The 16,013-nt window shown below is 47.4% G+C and overlaps 1 protein-coding gene across 2 annotated transcripts in view; it reads left to right on the top strand.

The window, feature by feature from the left end:
- The window catches only part of MX1 (MX dynamin like GTPase 1), a 28,574-nt gene that overhangs the window by 7,639 nt on the left and 4,922 nt on the right, over window positions 1-16,013 (top strand). For both annotated transcript variants that reach the window (XM_070407164.1, XM_070407165.1), the window contains exons 4-13: window positions 1,847-2,039; window positions 3,097-3,234; window positions 3,973-4,127; window positions 4,753-4,891; window positions 5,551-5,749; window positions 7,700-7,778; window positions 9,495-9,617; window positions 9,982-10,123; window positions 11,579-11,737; window positions 15,815-15,891. In XM_070407164.1, coding sequence (XP_070263265.1) covers window positions 1,847-2,039; window positions 3,097-3,234; window positions 3,973-4,127; window positions 4,753-4,891; window positions 5,551-5,749; window positions 7,700-7,778; window positions 9,495-9,617; window positions 9,982-10,123; window positions 11,579-11,737; window positions 15,815-15,891 — 1,404 coding nt within the window. The remainder of the gene's footprint in view (window positions 1-1,846; window positions 2,040-3,096; window positions 3,235-3,972; window positions 4,128-4,752; window positions 4,892-5,550; window positions 5,750-7,699; window positions 7,779-9,494; window positions 9,618-9,981; window positions 10,124-11,578; window positions 11,738-15,814; window positions 15,892-16,013) is intronic.

The following is a 16,013-nucleotide window of genomic DNA, read 5'->3' as shown; positions in this document are numbered from 1 at the left end:
CTGGTGGTCAGTGTGTGTCATAGTGACCAGTCATTCCCAGTCTTTCTGCTGTTAGGGTCAATTTGCATATTACCCTTTTATTATATAGGATAGAGGCCTGGTGCATGGGTGGGGGCGGGCTGGTTTGCCTTGAAGGGTGTCCCGGATCAGGGTGGGGGTCCCGCTGGGGTGCCTGGCCAGCCTGGGTGAGGGGCTGAGGGCTGTTTTCAGGCTGGCCAGAGCCCCCAGCCACCCAAGCTCCCAGTGGAGGCTGGCTGGAAGCAGGTATCGGGGATTTATTTATCTTCTATAATTGAAACTTTGTTGCCTTGAGCAGAGGCCACAGCCGGCCAGGGCAGGCAGGAAGCTTAGCTTCCTCCATCACTGGGGCAACCAAGCCTCCTGCTTGCTCCAGCTCCGTGGCTGCCTCCTGCCATCTTGGTTGGGTTAATTTGCATATAGTCACTCTGATTGGCTGGTGGGCGTGGCCTGGGGCATAGCAGAGGTGCAGTCAATTTGCATGTTTCTCTTTTATTAGATTAAATTGTTTGGGTTACTGAAGCTTTATAACAATTATTGAAATATAGTAATGTTAGCCCTCCAATTTTGTTCTTCATTTTCAAAGTCATTTTGACTGTTCTATGAGTATTTAGACCAGGGGTGGGCAAACTTTTTGACTCGAGGGCCACAATGGGTTCTTAAACTGGACCGGAGGGCCAGAACAAAAGCATGGATGGAGTATTTGTGTGAACTAATATAAATTCAAAGTAAACATCATTACGTAAAAGGGTACGGTCTTTTTTTTTTTTTTAGTTTTATTCATTTCAAATGGGCCGCATCTGGCCCGTGGGCCGTAGTTTGCCCACGGCTAACTTAGACCATTTATATTTATTGTGATTGTTAGTATTAAAAATTGGTTTTGAGAAGATCATTTTGCTATTTATTTTCTATTTACCCTATCTGTTCTTCATTTCTTCATTTTCTGCCTTCTTTTAAGTTCATCAGGTATTTTTTATGATTCTATTTTACCTTCTTTGTTGCTTATTACATAGAACTGCGTGAGTGTCTCAATTAAACATTATTAACTTATCAAGTCTACCTTCAAGGAATATTATACTATTTCATGTCTAATATAAGAACCTGACGATAGTATGCTCTCATGTCTCCCCTCCTGGCCTTCATGCTATTTTTGTCATGAATTTTGACTTTACCTATATCATAAACCCTTTTTGTTCAGTCAAATATCTTTTAAATGTATTTAAGTAATTAAAAAAGTATAGTAGTTACCATTTCTAGTGTAGATTCCTTTTGTGTAGATTAAGATTCCCATCCAGTGCCATTTTCCTTCTGCTGGGAGGAATTTAACATTTTCTGTGATGCAGGTCTGCTTGTGATGAATTTGTTCACTTGTGGTATATCTGAAAGAGTCTTTATTTCACTTTCATTTTTAAAAGGCATATTCAGTATTTTAAAAGTGCTGTTCCACTGTCTTCTCACTTGCATGATTTCTGACGAGAAGTCCGCTGAAATCTCACCTGTGTTCCTTCTCTACGTAACATGTCATTCTCTGACTGCTTTAACCATTTTCTCAATATTGCTATGTTTGAGCAATTGGACTAGATTGATGTAGTTCACAATAGTTTCTTGTGCTTGAGGTTCATTGAGTTTCTTGGACCTTTGGGTTAATAGTTTTCATCAAGTTTGGGAAAATGTTAATCTATCATTTCTTTTTCTTTTTTTCCTGTTCCTCTCCCACTCTCTTTTGGTAACTTGAATAACCTGTATATTAGGCAAGTTGAAGTTGTCCATCTTTGATGGAGCATGACCTGCAAGCCATGACAGAATTCTCTGATTCTGCTTTTGCTAGATGTTGGAGAATAGCCTGTGCAGCCAGTACGAGGAGAAGGTACGCCCCTGCATCGACCTCATCGACTCCCTGCGGGCCCTGGGCGTGGAGCAGGACCTGGCCCTGCCTGCCATCGCCGTCATCGGGGACCAGAGCTCGGGCAAGAGCTCCGTGCTGGAGGCGCTGTCTGGTGTCTCCCTCCCCAGAGGCAGCGGTAAGAACTTACCCTCTCTATCCGTCGGCTGCAGCTGCCATAACAAACTACCATGGGCTGAGTGGCTTAAACAATAGAAATTTGTTTCTCACAATTCTGGAGGCTATAGAAGTTCAAAATCAAGGTATCAACAGGCTTGGTTTCTCCCAAGGCCTCTCTCCTTGTGCAAATGACCATCTTCTCGTTGAATCCTCACATGGCCTTTTCTCTGTGTACACGTGTGGTGTTGCTTTCTCTTTTTAGAAGGATGCCAGTCATATTGGTTAGTGACCCACCCTTAGGACCTTATTTAACCTTAATCACCTCTTTAAAGGAGGGTCCTATCTTCAAATACAGTCACATTGGAGGTTGGGGTTTCAACATGTAAATTTTGAGGGGGGCACCATTCAGTCCATAATACCCACTCACTGCAGAATTCTTTGTGGTTTATACATAACCTGCACTGTGTGGAAGGTCTTGAGTAAGTGCATATGAGTCTCCAGCCCAGAATTCTGTGCATGTGGGTGTCTTTCCTGAGCCCCTTCCCCAGAGCTGACCCTCCATCCGAGAGGCAAAGATTGGTTCTCTGATCATTGGTGCTGTTTGAGCTACAAGACCAAGGATATCAGTGAGGGCTCATGGACACAGACAGACCTGAAATGGGTCTTGACATGCTCTGGATATGGAAGATGGATAGACCATCTTTGGTCTTGGTCTTTCTGGATAGATGCCTTTCTGACAGAAGTAGTGTGTATATTAGGGGATAATGGAGGATGTTTGCATAAGTTTGTTATTTACCACCTGAGTTGGGGACAAAACACTGGGATGAAGCAAGATATTTAAAATAGAGGCTTTCAAGCATTAGGGAGCCAAAAACCACCTCAGATGTATATTCTAAGTACATATTTCTGAGGCTATCACAGACGTCATGCATCAGAGTATCAGAGGGTGAGACCAGAACGTTAGCAGTGTGAACAGTCTCCAAGATTATATGAAACTTTGAGGGCCATTGATCCAAGGCCACCATATAGGACTTTTAAGAGCAGAGTATGGAGCTGATATGCACCTGGCTTCCTAGGTATTGTTACAAGATGTCCCCTGGTGCTGAAGCTGAGAAAACTTAGGCATGATGATGAGTGGAAAGGCAAAGTCACTTACCGGGACCTGGAGATTAACCTTTCAACTGCTTCGGAGGTAGAACAGGAAATCAGGAAAGGTAAGTACCCCATATTCATTCATCCTCACCTATTTGGATGTCAGGTCAAACCTGGTGAAGTGGGTGGGGTCTGCCTGTCCATGTTCCCACTCTCTCCTTTCTGGGTCCGCCTGGCACCTTTGGAAATCATCCATCCCTCTCTCCCTCCTGCTCATCAGGCCCCAGCTCTCTCATATTTTATCTTCTTTTCCCTCATTAAGACAGTGCTTTTGAGCAGATTCTGACCTCAGTAATGTATTTCTTAGTATACACGTTAAGTATCTGAGGATGATGTGAATTTTAAAATGGAAAGCTTGTCTCCAAATATTGAGTCTTTTTTATTCAAGGGCTTCCCCACTCCACAGACCTGATGGAAGAGGGATCTGGGTGGGCCTTTTCCTCCAGGAGCAGAACAGATGTGTTTACAGAATCCTTGTTTAGACTAATTTATGGAAGATCTCAGTAAATGTAAACCACAGAGACCATTTGACCAATTTGAAACATCCAAAGGGAGAAATCAGACTTGAAGTTGATAAAGACAAAGGAGTAACACAGTTAGTTGCTGCTAACTGTGATTGAGATGAATAGATAACTTTTCCTTATTGACTTTAATTTCTTCCTAGCATGTCACATACTTAAGTTGCAGTCATTTGGGGAAGGTATAAAATGACTGGTAGGTGTTGCCTTCAGAGGATTCGCTGTAATGGGTAACTTTCATCCTAAGTGCTATTTGGCTTTTCTTTTTTTCTTCTTCTCTAGCCCAGAATGTCATTGCTGGGGAAGGTGTGGGAATCAGTCAAGAGCTAATTAATCTGGAGGTCAGCTCCCCTCACGTGCCAGATCTGACCCTGATAGACCTTCCTGGCATCACCAGGGTGGCTGTGGGCAATCAGCCAGCTGACATCGGACGTCAGGTGAAACTTCAGGCTTCATCTTGACCTTGGTCTTGAGGGGGAGGGAGGCTTCATTAGAGCAATAGTGAATTCAGGGCTGAGGCTGATGGGTGGATATTAGGAGGTATGAGTAGGGAATTTAGAGCACATGATGGCTGCAGTTTTCTCCACCAAGTCAGGTAGAGGCTTCTCTGGAAAGAGTGAGGCAAACAGGCAAAATTGGAAATATGTTTTCTATGTTTTATGTTTTTTATGGTGATGCATTTTTAGGTATAGTCACATTTTGTGGCATATCTAAACTGGCATGTATTAGAGAAGGATCTTACGTTGGAAGAGAGAGCACCAGAAACAATATAATGATATTTCCCTATCAATGACTCTCACCCTGTGGATTAATGACTTAGGCAAGACTTGAGCAATTCTTGTAGCATCTTGTTTTTTTGTGACCATCAGATTTGAGGTTTTAGGAGATGGTTAATGAGCAGAAACCTTGGTTTTCCCTGACCCCAGAGCTCTTTCTGCCACAGAAAACTTAGTTCCTCATAACTCTGGCTTGGGAAGAGCTACTAGGCTTGTGTTGAGGGGAGGATACCCCTGGGACTCCAAGGACCTAGCTCAACTCTCACATCCTCTCATTTCCTTACAGATTATAGCACTCATCAAGAAGTACATCCTGAGGCAACAGACCATCATGTTGGTGGTGGTGCCCAGTAACGTGGACATCGCCACCACAGAGGCGCTGAGCATGGCTCAGGAGGTGGACCCCGATGGAGACAGGACCATAGGTAAGAAGAGGGACGAACCGACAAATGGTAGGGGTCTGATAGTGGGAAAGCGTCCCTTGAATCCAAATGGGTGTTTGTTGGCACACGTGCCGGGTGGTGAGGGGGGCTGCACCCAGCGGATGAGACTGCTAAGGTGTCAGGTTTGGTGCCCGATGGCGCGGGTCACGTGGATTCTTGTTGGCCACAAGTGGGCTCATACCCCTTGTCTGCCTGCTTACAAAAGGCCTGGTGAGTTCAGGGAGTAGGGTAAAACCTGAAAGCAGTTATATCAGTTAACAGTGAATTTGAGGGTGGGGAAAAAAGGAAGGACGTGTGACACATGCCACAACAGGGATGAACCTTGAAAATATTTTGCCAAATAACACATATATTGGGTCCCTAGAGGAGTCAGATTCATAGAGATAGAAAGCAGAATGGAGGGTGCCAGGGGCTGGGAGAGGGGAATGGGGAGTTAGTGTTTAATGGGGACAGTGTCAGACGGGGAAGATGGAAAGTTCCGTACATTGCACCTGGGCTCTGCAAGCCCTATGGTCTGCCCTCAAGCAAGGTTGGGAGGAAGCGGGTGGCCAGGAGGCTCTCCTCCCCTAGGTGGTGAGCTGACCACTCCTCACTCCAGCGGAGCTGTGAGTGTCCCCTAATTGAAAGTCTCCGGTTCACAGGGATCCTGACAAAGCCCGACCTGGTGGACAGAGGCACGGAAGACAAGGTCGTTGACGTGGTGCGAAACCTCGTCTACCACCTGAAGAAGGGCTACATGATCGTCAAGTGCCGGGGCCAACAGGACATCCAGTACCAGATGAGCCTGTCCAAGGCCCTGCAGAGAGAGAGGGCCTTCTTCGAGGACCATCCGTATTTCAGGTACGCCCGGCTCCGCTTTCCCAAGGTCAAACCTAACCAAGGACCTCTGTCCTCCCCGGGGAGAACCACCTCTTCCAAAAGCGGACATTGGGGTCGATGTGTGAGTGTTCGATCCTGAGAGTGACTGTGGCATTTTCCTGGGAGAAAGATGGAGGAATTCACATGCGTGGCAAACAAAACAAAACAAAAACAAAAGAAAAACCCCACAAACTTGTAAAAAAATCAAATTAAGGAGTGAACTTGCTACAATAATTTAAATAGTATGGTGCTGGAACCAGAATAAAAGCATAAATACAACAAATAGGAAAAAAGTAGAAAGTCCAAAAATAGACCCGGGTACATGTATTGGATATATGATAAATGTGGCATTTCAAATCCATGGGCCATGTCATTTTGATGATTAATCAGTGGCACTGAAAAAAATCATTGAATGTTTGGGGGAAAAAGTTAAACTTTGTGCCCTGAACATTCACATTACACCAAAATAAATACTGGTTGAAGCTTATAGATGGAGAGTTTAGAATCCCATATTAGAGATCTTTCTAACTCTAAGGCCAAAGACAAGAATTTTTTATAAAGGAAGAGATTGATAAATTATTCAGATTTAAATTACTGAGAAGATGCAGAGTTGGCGGGAAGGGACAGAGCCTGGCTCTGTCCCCAGGGCAGGGAGCCTTCCGGCACAGCCTCTGCAGGGCGCTTTGGTACCAGGCCAAAAAGATGTCAATGAAAAGGTGCTTATGGGATGTTGAGGCCCTTATGTGCACACCTGTGTATGCAGGTGGAGCCCCATGCACATTGTTAATATCATTACGATCAATTCTCCCAGAAGCCCGTGGAGAGTCTTGTTCAGAATTGACAGGTGTGTAAACAGCTATTCACACACCTCTGAGCACAGCAGCACTGGTCACAAAGGCCGAAAGATGAAACAACTCAAGTATCTATTGACGGATGAATGGGTAAACAGAATCTGATCTATTCATACGATGGAATATTAGCCTTAAGAAAGAAGGACATTCTGACACCTGCTACAACATGGATGAACCTTGAGAACAGTATACTAAGTGAAATAAGCTGGTCACTGTATGATTTACATAAGGTCCTGAGAGTGGTCATAGTCATGGAGACAGAGTGTAGGATAGTGGGAGCCAGGGCCTGGAGCTGGGGGGTGGGGAGTTAGTGTTCAACGGGGACAGGGTTTCAGTTTGAGAAGATGGAACATTCAGGAGCTGGATGGTGGAGATGGTTGCACAACAGTGTTGATGTGCTTAATACCCCTGAGCTGTGTACTTAGCAGTGGTTAAAACGGTAAATTTTATGAGATGTGTATTTTACGACAACTAGACAATGGACAGGTGTGGAAAGAGAACTTGAGCTTGTGTGTAATCTCACTAATAGGTATGTCGACTCATGCTTTCCTGCCTTTTATCCTGCCAAGCTTTGTGCAATGTCAGAACCCTGTCGTAACTCACCCTGGGAACTCAGAGTTGGACTGAGTGAGAGGAGGGCTTGGCTTCCTTCGCCCGAGCAGCCATGGTTTCAGTCCTCGTCTCGGGGAAGCTGTGTCCCCTGGTTCCATGTTCACCCTCACACCTATGTAAATATGGGTCAATGTAATTTTATGAAGTCCTCTACCGATATGCACTATGTATATTTACATGTGTGGTGCACACAGAAGTGTGTGTGTGTGATGAAAACATATCTGTTGGTGGCTGTATTTTTGTAAAGACACATTTCACACATCAACTGGAAGGGGTCATTCTATACGACTTTTGAATGATCTGAATTGACTGAAATGCAGTCATCCTTCTATACGATCCAATTCTGAACATTGGCAGGGCACCTACCAACAGCAGGGAGTTACTGGATTTGCCGTGACTTCCGCAGGCAGCTGCACAAAGCCTTCTGGGGCTACACTAAGGTGGGTGTGCGTGCCGTCTTCTCTTGCAGGGATCTCCTGGAGGAGGGAAAGGCCACGATCCCCTGCCTGGCAGAAAGACTGACCAATGAGCTCATCGCACACATCAGTGTAAGCACAGGGAGGGCTGAATGTTCTCTGGGTAGAATCCTACTAACAGCAAGCTGGACCGGCAGCGAGCACACGGAACGCAGGCCCAGGCTCAGCGGGTCTGGAGTGTGGCCTGAAAACCCCCGTTTCTAGAGAGGGCCCGGGTCATGCATGGTGCTTGTCTGAGGACCACACAGTGAGAGGGATGCTGACAGTGTCCACTTGGTCGAATTAAAAATCAAGACCTTCTGAGCACTGTTCTAACTCTTCCTTTCTCACCGCCTGCCACTGTCAGCCTGCCTTGGTAATTGTAATGACCGTGTTTCATTTCTTAACATTTCTCTGCTGCTTTTCCAATCTGTCCGCACAGTCTCTTGCTCTTTCCCATTTTCGATCCTTTTAAAAGATGCCTTTGCAGGTATTTCTGTTGTGCCTTGAACTCCATGGTTCCAGAATCAGATGGTTCCGCGGGCCGTTCCCACAGGGCCTTGGGCGGGAATTTTGACTGGGAGCCTGAGTTTCTTGGAACTTGGTCTGTGGGGATTTGCAGAAGCCTGGGTTCAATGGGGCTCTTCAGGGAGAGGCAGCGTTTGCTTCTAGCTTGAACCATGTTGGCTTCTTAGCTGGAGGTTTGGGGACCCCTCAGCAAGTGTGAAGTTGGGGAACAAACCTGTCTGAGTGCTGGCTGTGGGTACAGACTCTCCATGGAGGTTTTCTCTTCCGCTGCACTCGGCACAGAGTCCAGGCGTGGCACACAGTCCCCCAGGAATGGGCTGGTGGGCAGGCTGTGCCTCCTGCTATAATGAGGGCATTGTGTCAGGACCCCGGGTTTATCTAGAAAGAAGGTGCTTGTCCCTTAGATTCCTGCCTGGAGCAAGCCCCCGGGGATTTCTCCTTCGCCTCAGTATCACATCAGGCGAGTTCAAGCTTTCTCTCTCACAAATGCCCTTGAGGCCAAATCGAGCCTCACTGCAGCTCCCCTCTGGCATCCATGGGTGCCCACTGTCAGCTGGCTTTGGCTGCTGGGTGTCTGTGAACACCTGCCAGCTCACTGATACGTTTACAGGCTGCGTGTGACATGTTAGCCGGCGTCTTTAGATGCTCCCCGTGGAAGGCTGAGCCGGCACGTGCACTCCACCTTATGATCGTTACTAGAGACACAAGGGCCTGATCACTTTCCGTCTTGCACAACAGCATGAAAGTAGCTAAATCTCAAATTGTTGCAGCTGCACTTTTTCCGAACCCACTAGACAAGTTGCTTTTCCAGAGCCCAGGAGCCATGCCAAGGGGTCGCCTGGCATGGCCAAGGCTATTTGCACGGGAGTGGGAGGGTGGGCAGGCCCGGGTGGGAAGCAGTGCCCTCTCTCCAGGCCCGAGAGTCCTTCTAGAGCTGTGGTTCTCAACCTTCTGGCCCTTTAAATACAGTTCCTCATGTTGTGGTAACCCCCAACCATAAAATTATTTTCATTGCTGCTTCATAACTGTAATGTTGCTACTGTTTTGAATCGTAATGTAAATATCTGATATGCAGCATGGTCTTAGGCGACCCCTGTGAAAGGGTCGTTCGACCTCCAAAGGGGTCACGACCCACAGGTTGAGGACCGCTGTTCTAGAGGAAGCCGGGAAGTCAGATGCACTGCTCAGCTGCCCCGCACCTCACAGAGGGTGGCCTGGGCCATCTTTTCATTCCCGGTTCACATTGCTGTATTTCCATGACTTTCTTCCTACTTTCCCCAGAAATCTCTGCCCCTGTTAGAAAATCAAATAAAGGAGAACCAGCAGAGTATAACAGAGCAGTTGCAGAAGTTTGGCATGGACATCCCGGAAGAAGAAACTGAGAAGATGTTCTTTCTGATTGATGTGAGTAGCGCCGTGGCATCGCGCTGAAGGGTCACACCCTGAATATATGAAAGGGGCCGCGTGCCTTATGCGCTTCTTTCTTTTCTGTCCACTGAGCACCAGAAAGGGGCCGGGTTTGAGGGACGAGGAGCAGGGAGGTAGAGGGTGGAGGTTGGAGGGTCACATTGCTCCTTGATTCCTCCTCATGGGACTTGCCCAAGACCCCGAAGGCCTTAAGGGAAGAGTGGCGGGGGGGGGCCCTGGTGCCCATTCCCCAGAGTGGCCCGTAGGCAGCAAGAATGCCTTGCCCCTCAGCACGCGTATCATCTCCAGAGCCCGCCACGCTAGCATCTGACATAGCTCCACTTGTGCTTCCTCTTCACAGAAAATCAATACATTTAATCAGGACATCCAAGCTTTAGTAGAGGGGGAGGAATCTGTGTGGGGCGACCACAGTCGGCTGTTCACCAGAATCCGGATGGAGTTTGGCAAGTGGAGCATTGAGATCGAAAAGAGTTTCCAGAGAGGTGAGTCTGAGGCACCACCACACACACAGCTTCCTTGCCTCTTTAAACGCCCTCGCTCCAAACACAGCCAGGTTCTGAGGCATTAGTGGCGAGGGCTTCGACGTGTTAATTTGGGGGAGACAGAATTCAGACTGTAACACCACATGATGGAATGTTACTCAGCCAACGCAAGGCGTGGAGTGCTGGCACGGGGTACCGCGTGGCTGAAGCGTGAAGGCTCATGCTCGGTGAAAGAAGTGAGACACAAAAAGCCACGTGCCGTGTGATTCCTTTCACAGGAAATGTCCACAGTAGGCAGATCCACGGAGGCCAAAGGTAGATCTGTGGTTTCCAGGGGCTGAGGAAGGAGGGTGGGAGGGACCCGATGGGCACAGGGTTCCTGGGGGTGAGAGGAATGCTTGAGGGTTAGATAGTAGTGATGGCTGCACAGCTTTGTGAATATACCCAAAACCGCCACATTGTACACTCCAATAGGTGAATTTTACAATACACGGCTTGCACCTCCATTTAAAACATTTCTATGAGAAAGTATCTCCTGACCAAGAAAGGGAACTCAGGCTATGATCCCTGGTTAATTCTCCCAAAAGAGGACCCAGAGTCCTGCTGAATGCCCCCCAGTGGCGTGTTTTCCTTCACACCTAGTATATTGAGAATAAAAAGAATTCCGGCCCAGCCAGCATGGCCCAGTGGTTGAGTGTTGACCTGTGAACCTGGAGGTCATGGTTCAATTCCTGGTCAGGGCACATGCCCAGGTTGCGGGCTCAGTCCCCAGTGTGGGGCGTGCAGGAGGCAGCTGATCAATGATTCTCTCTCATCATTGATGTTTCTATCTCTCTCTCTATCTCTCCCTTCCTCTCTGAAATATATATATTATATATTATATATTATATATATTATATATTATATATATTTTAACAAAGAATTCCAAACATATGAAGAAAAAGCCAAGTGGTTTTTACATAGTAAACATATCACACTAATACAATCCTGTGTGCCGGGTATTGTGTGACCCCACTTGATCTGCACAGTCCTCCTACTCACGCGACAGCACATGAAGAAGGGATGCCTAGGGAATTCCAGGTGGTGGTCACCGTCAATCCCACTTTCTTAAGGACCTGCAAGTCATAATGTTCTATTAGGATGCAATTGCTTTGGTAAAAACCCAATTGATGGACAAACTTTCATACTCAAGTACCTTTTAAAGAATAGGTCTGCAGTCACTGCTCTCTGGCGTCATGCCCTGGCTCTATCCTTGCCCTCTCAAGATGACTAAGGGGAAGTACATTAAGGCCTCTTTCGCTATTGCAACCCCTGATTGTTTTTCGATTTGCAAATCAGATGTGATTTTTTTTTCGTGCCACTCTGTGCTTTCAGAGTCCAGGATGGCACTGTCTTTAGAAAAGCTGGTGACCTTATTTTTGTAAAATAATTCAGAGCTCTTTCTTCCCACGGTAGGTTATGACGATATTTTTAGACAGATCAGGAAATTTGAAAATCAGTATCGCGGCAGAGAGCTGCCAGGGTTCGTGAATTACAAGACATTTGAGACAATCATAAAGAAGCAAGTGAAGACCCTGGAGGAGCCGGCGGTGGAAATGCTGCATAAGATCACCGGTGAGTCCTCCTGGGTCTGCCTTCAGGCCAGTGCCAGGCCGCAGAGCTCTCCCCGGGTGTCCCAGCACCAGCCCCCCGCTCACCTAGAAATAAAAGGCCAAAGTAGGGCAGCGCAGTTCTTTGAGATCAACAAGAAGAGCTACTTGGGAAACACTGATTCAGGCAGAAGCCCAAATGGTGTTCCGCTGAGGAGGGGAAGGCCAGGGGGATCGATGAGAAAGGGAAGGGGACAGTTGCCTCCATAGAAGGAAGGCATTGCTGTTGGTGCTGATAAGCTGATACAGTGACGCTAATTCTAAACAGTTTTCATTTCCAGTCCAGTTGAAATCCTATCTGCTTTTGTGTGATCCTTACAGTCAGTTCTTTGGGACACAGTGTTACCCTCGGTCCAAATCAAAGGCCATTTTGCCTTTTCTAACATCTCAACAGTTTGAGGCATAAGGTGAGCAAGGCAGTTTCTCCATTTTAAAGTGGCTCTGTTTACCCTATATAATAAGGAGCTGATATGCTAATTAGACCAGACAGCCAAATGTCCTTCCAGACATCCTTCCAGATGACCTTCCGGAGGAAGCCGGGGCTGCAAGGGCTGAGGCAAGAACGACTTTCCTGAACACCCAGTGGGCAGGGGGGCGGGGCCAGCGAGCCTATGCTGCCAGGCCAGCCATGGTGGTCCCGGAGCCCCTCCTTCCTCAGAGGCAGCGGGAGAGGGGGCTGCGTGATCCTGGTGCCTCCACAGAGGCGGGATGGAGCAAGACCAGGGCACCTCAACCTCCCACGGCCCTCCCTCCAGTTGGCCCGGCCCTCCCCACCAGTGGGCGGGGGGTGGGGCCAGTGCTACGTAGCAGCAAGCCAGTTTCTGGTTGAGCGGCACTCCCCCCCCTCCCCCCAGCCAGAGCTGGTTCATGGCTAAAGAGCACAGCAGCAGTGGCAGGAGCCTCTCCCACATCTGCGGCTGGTGGGCAGTAAGGAGCAAGGGGTCCTGGACTGTGAGAGCCTCGGACTGCAAGGGGGATGTCTGAGTGCTGGCTTAGGCCCAGGGGGGATCGGGCCTAAGCCGGCAAGTGGACATTCCCTGAGGGGTCCGGGACTGCAAAGAGGGCACAGGCTGAGCTGAGGACACCACTCCCTCCCCCAGTGCACGAATTTTGTTCACCAGGCCTCTTGTTTGTGTGTGTGTACACATTTTTTATAACAAGCCCAACCAGTTCTCTAGTTCTCTGGACATCAACTGGGTGTTCAGCAATTCAATTCAGTTCCAATTCTAACTACCCAGAGTTAGGTGGCACAGCTCAAAGGCTCCGTGCCAGAAGACGCCAGCTTCGGGTGCAGTCGCCAGCTATCTATACATCAGAGTTGCCACAGCTCCCTCCTCAGGCTAGGTCAGTGGTCGGTAAACCGTGGCTCGCGAGCCACATGTGGCTCTTTGGCCCCTTGAGTGTGGCTCTTCCACAAAATACCACGTGCGGGTGCGCACGTACAGTGTGACTGAAACTTCATGGCCCATGCGCAGAAGTCGGTTTTCGGCCTGGGCTAGTCTATTTTGAAGTGACGTTAGAAGAAGTGGGGGGTGTCGGTCGGTTGGGTGACAGGATACGCGGTGCAGGTGGGCCGCGGGATACGCAGCATGGGGGAGGTACATTGTTTTGAGGTACGTTCGCTGAGGTTGACCCCTTCCAACTCTCCCTTCCACACTCATCTATTTGAAACAAGTATACAAGACGAGTGTGGATGGGAGAGTTGGAAGGGGTCGACCTCAGCGAATGTACCTCAATCAGATTGAGGACGTTTTTAGCAAAGGCCAGCTTAGGAGTACCCTAATTAAGTTAATAACAATGTACCTACCGATATAGTTTAAGTTTAAAAAATTTGGCTCTCAAAAGGAATTTCAGTCATTGTACTGTTGATATTTGGCTCTGTTGACTAATGAGTTTGCTGACCACTGGGCTAGGTAATTTGCTGGAACAGCTCACAGAACTCAGGAACACACTTACCTTTACTGATGTAGCATAAAGGACTGATTATTACAAAGGAAGCAAATGAAAGTGATACATAGAGCCAGGTCTGGGGGTACCCCAAGAGCAGGTCCCACAGAGTTGAGAGCCACTGCTCTCTGGGCAGATCACTAACCTAGAAGCTCTTCGAACCCTGTCATTTAGGAGTTTCTATGGAGGTATAATCAATTATCACACATGTAGGCATAAACAATTATTAACTCAGTCTCCATCCCTCTTCCCTGCCCTTCTCCCCCGATGCTGGAAATTTGGGGGAGGTTGGGCTGAAGTTCCAGGTTTCCAATCAAGCCATGGGCTTCCTGGCAACCAGCCTCCATCCTGGGCTACCCAGGGCCACTCAGAGTCCCCTCATTAGGACAGAAGATGCTCCTACCCCTAGGAAGGCCTATGCACATTTCTTATGACCCAACACCTCCACTCCGCCCACTGCTGTGGCTACTCCACAGTCTCATTAAGGGGTATATTTCTAATAAAATTTTACTTGAGGCTTAATAATTATATGTCAAAATCTGTTCTTGTGTTGTGTTGACCAGTTGTGCCCTTCTAATCCACTCCTGAAGAAAATATGTTGTTTTTAGAGACATATAGTCATAGAAGTATCTATAAAGTGTAATATGCTAATTAGACTGGATGTCCTTACAGACATCCTTTCTTCCGGACAAAGCTGCAGAGGCGGCAGAGGCCCCAGACCACGGTGGCGGGCGGGGGCCAGGGCCAAGGCCCTTGCATGAATTTCATGCATTGGGCCTCTAGTCTATACTAATAAAAGGGTAATATGCTAATTAGACCGGGTCAACCAGACGTCCCAACTTCCTTCCAGACAGGGGCAACCAGGCCGGCAGGGGAGTAGTTATGGGGTAGCCAGGCTGGCAGGGGGGCAGTTAGGGGGCGACTAGGCTGGCAGGGGACCAGTAGGGGGCAATCAGGCCAGCAGGCAGAGGGGTTAGGGGCAATCAGGCAGGCAGGTAGGTGAGTGGTTAGAAGCCAGCAGTCCCCTATTCCACAGGGATCGGGCCGAAACCGGCAGTTGGACATCCCCTGAGGGGTCCTGGATTAGAGAGGGTGCAGGCTGGGCTGAGGGGACTCCCCCCCGCCCCCCCTGCATGCACCAGGCCTCTAGTCTATACTAATAAAAGGGTAATATGCTAATTAGACCAGATGTCTTCCGGACATTATTCCAGACATCCTTCCTGAGGAAGCTGGGAGCCGGGGTGAAGCCAGCCGGGATCCCGAGTGCCAGAGAGAAGCCGGTGCTGGCAGCCGGGGGAAGGGAGGCATACTCTTGCACGAATTTTCGTGCATTGGGTCTCTAGTGTATATATAAACTTCTGTTTTAGAAAGATAAAGTGTGGAGTCAGTAAAAGATTTTCAAGCATAAAGATACTGTTAGGATAAATTCTGTGAGGAAGTGAAATGGAAATACAGGTTTCGGAAATGAAAATAATGTACATTTTCTGATTAACTAAGAGCTTATTTGTGTATTTCTTTTCAAATAGATAATGTGGATGTTTAGATCTCATTGATGTATTTAAAAGAATGATGTGAGGTTTGACTATTAAATGTTTATAGATAGATAGATAGATAGATAGATAGATATATCTTACTAGAAATCATATTCTTTGCAACTTTTTAAACTTGGGATGAAAACTTCAAATGTTAAATAAGTATGCTGGGGACATTAGGTTTATAAATCTTCTAGGACCCAGCCAGTGTGGCTCAGTGGTTGAGTATTGACCAATAAACCAGGAGGTCATGGGTTTGATTTCCCCTTAGGGCACATGCATGCAGGAGGCAGCCAATCAATGATTCTCTCTCATCATTGATGTTTCTCTCTCTTCTTTCCTCTCTGAAATCAACAAAAAAATATATTTAAAATTCTTTTAGGGAGCTCTTAGGCCAAAAAGCATGCCTTCTTCTTTTGGTGCAAAGAAGAGCGGGAGATGGGGGAGGAGGGAGGGATGGAGGGCACTTTTGTTCTTGTCACCTTATCCTCTTGTTTTTTGCAATCTATTAAGATGATGAATGATCCTACTAATACTGGGCTTTTTTGTTTTTCTTTCATCAGATATGGTCCGGCTTGCCTTCGCAGATGTTTCCAAGAAAAATTATGAAGAGTTTTTCAACCTTTTCAGAACCTGCAAGGTAAAACTAACCATTTGCTTAAAAAGAAAATAATTAACCTTGATGCTAGAAAATAGATTTCCTGGATTTAAGACCGTTGGAACTTTACTGTATATTTGGAGAATCAAATTATGCAGCTTATT

The sequence above is a fragment of the Myotis yumanensis genome, unplaced genomic scaffold (assembly GCF_028538775.1).
Source record: "Myotis yumanensis isolate MYYU_CA2020_CCGP unplaced genomic scaffold, mMyoYum1.0.hap1 SCAF_2, whole genome shotgun sequence".
Taxonomy (NCBI): domain Eukaryota; kingdom Metazoa; phylum Chordata; class Mammalia; order Chiroptera; family Vespertilionidae; genus Myotis; species Myotis yumanensis.
This window is presented reverse-complemented; position numbering and strand designations above follow the sequence as displayed.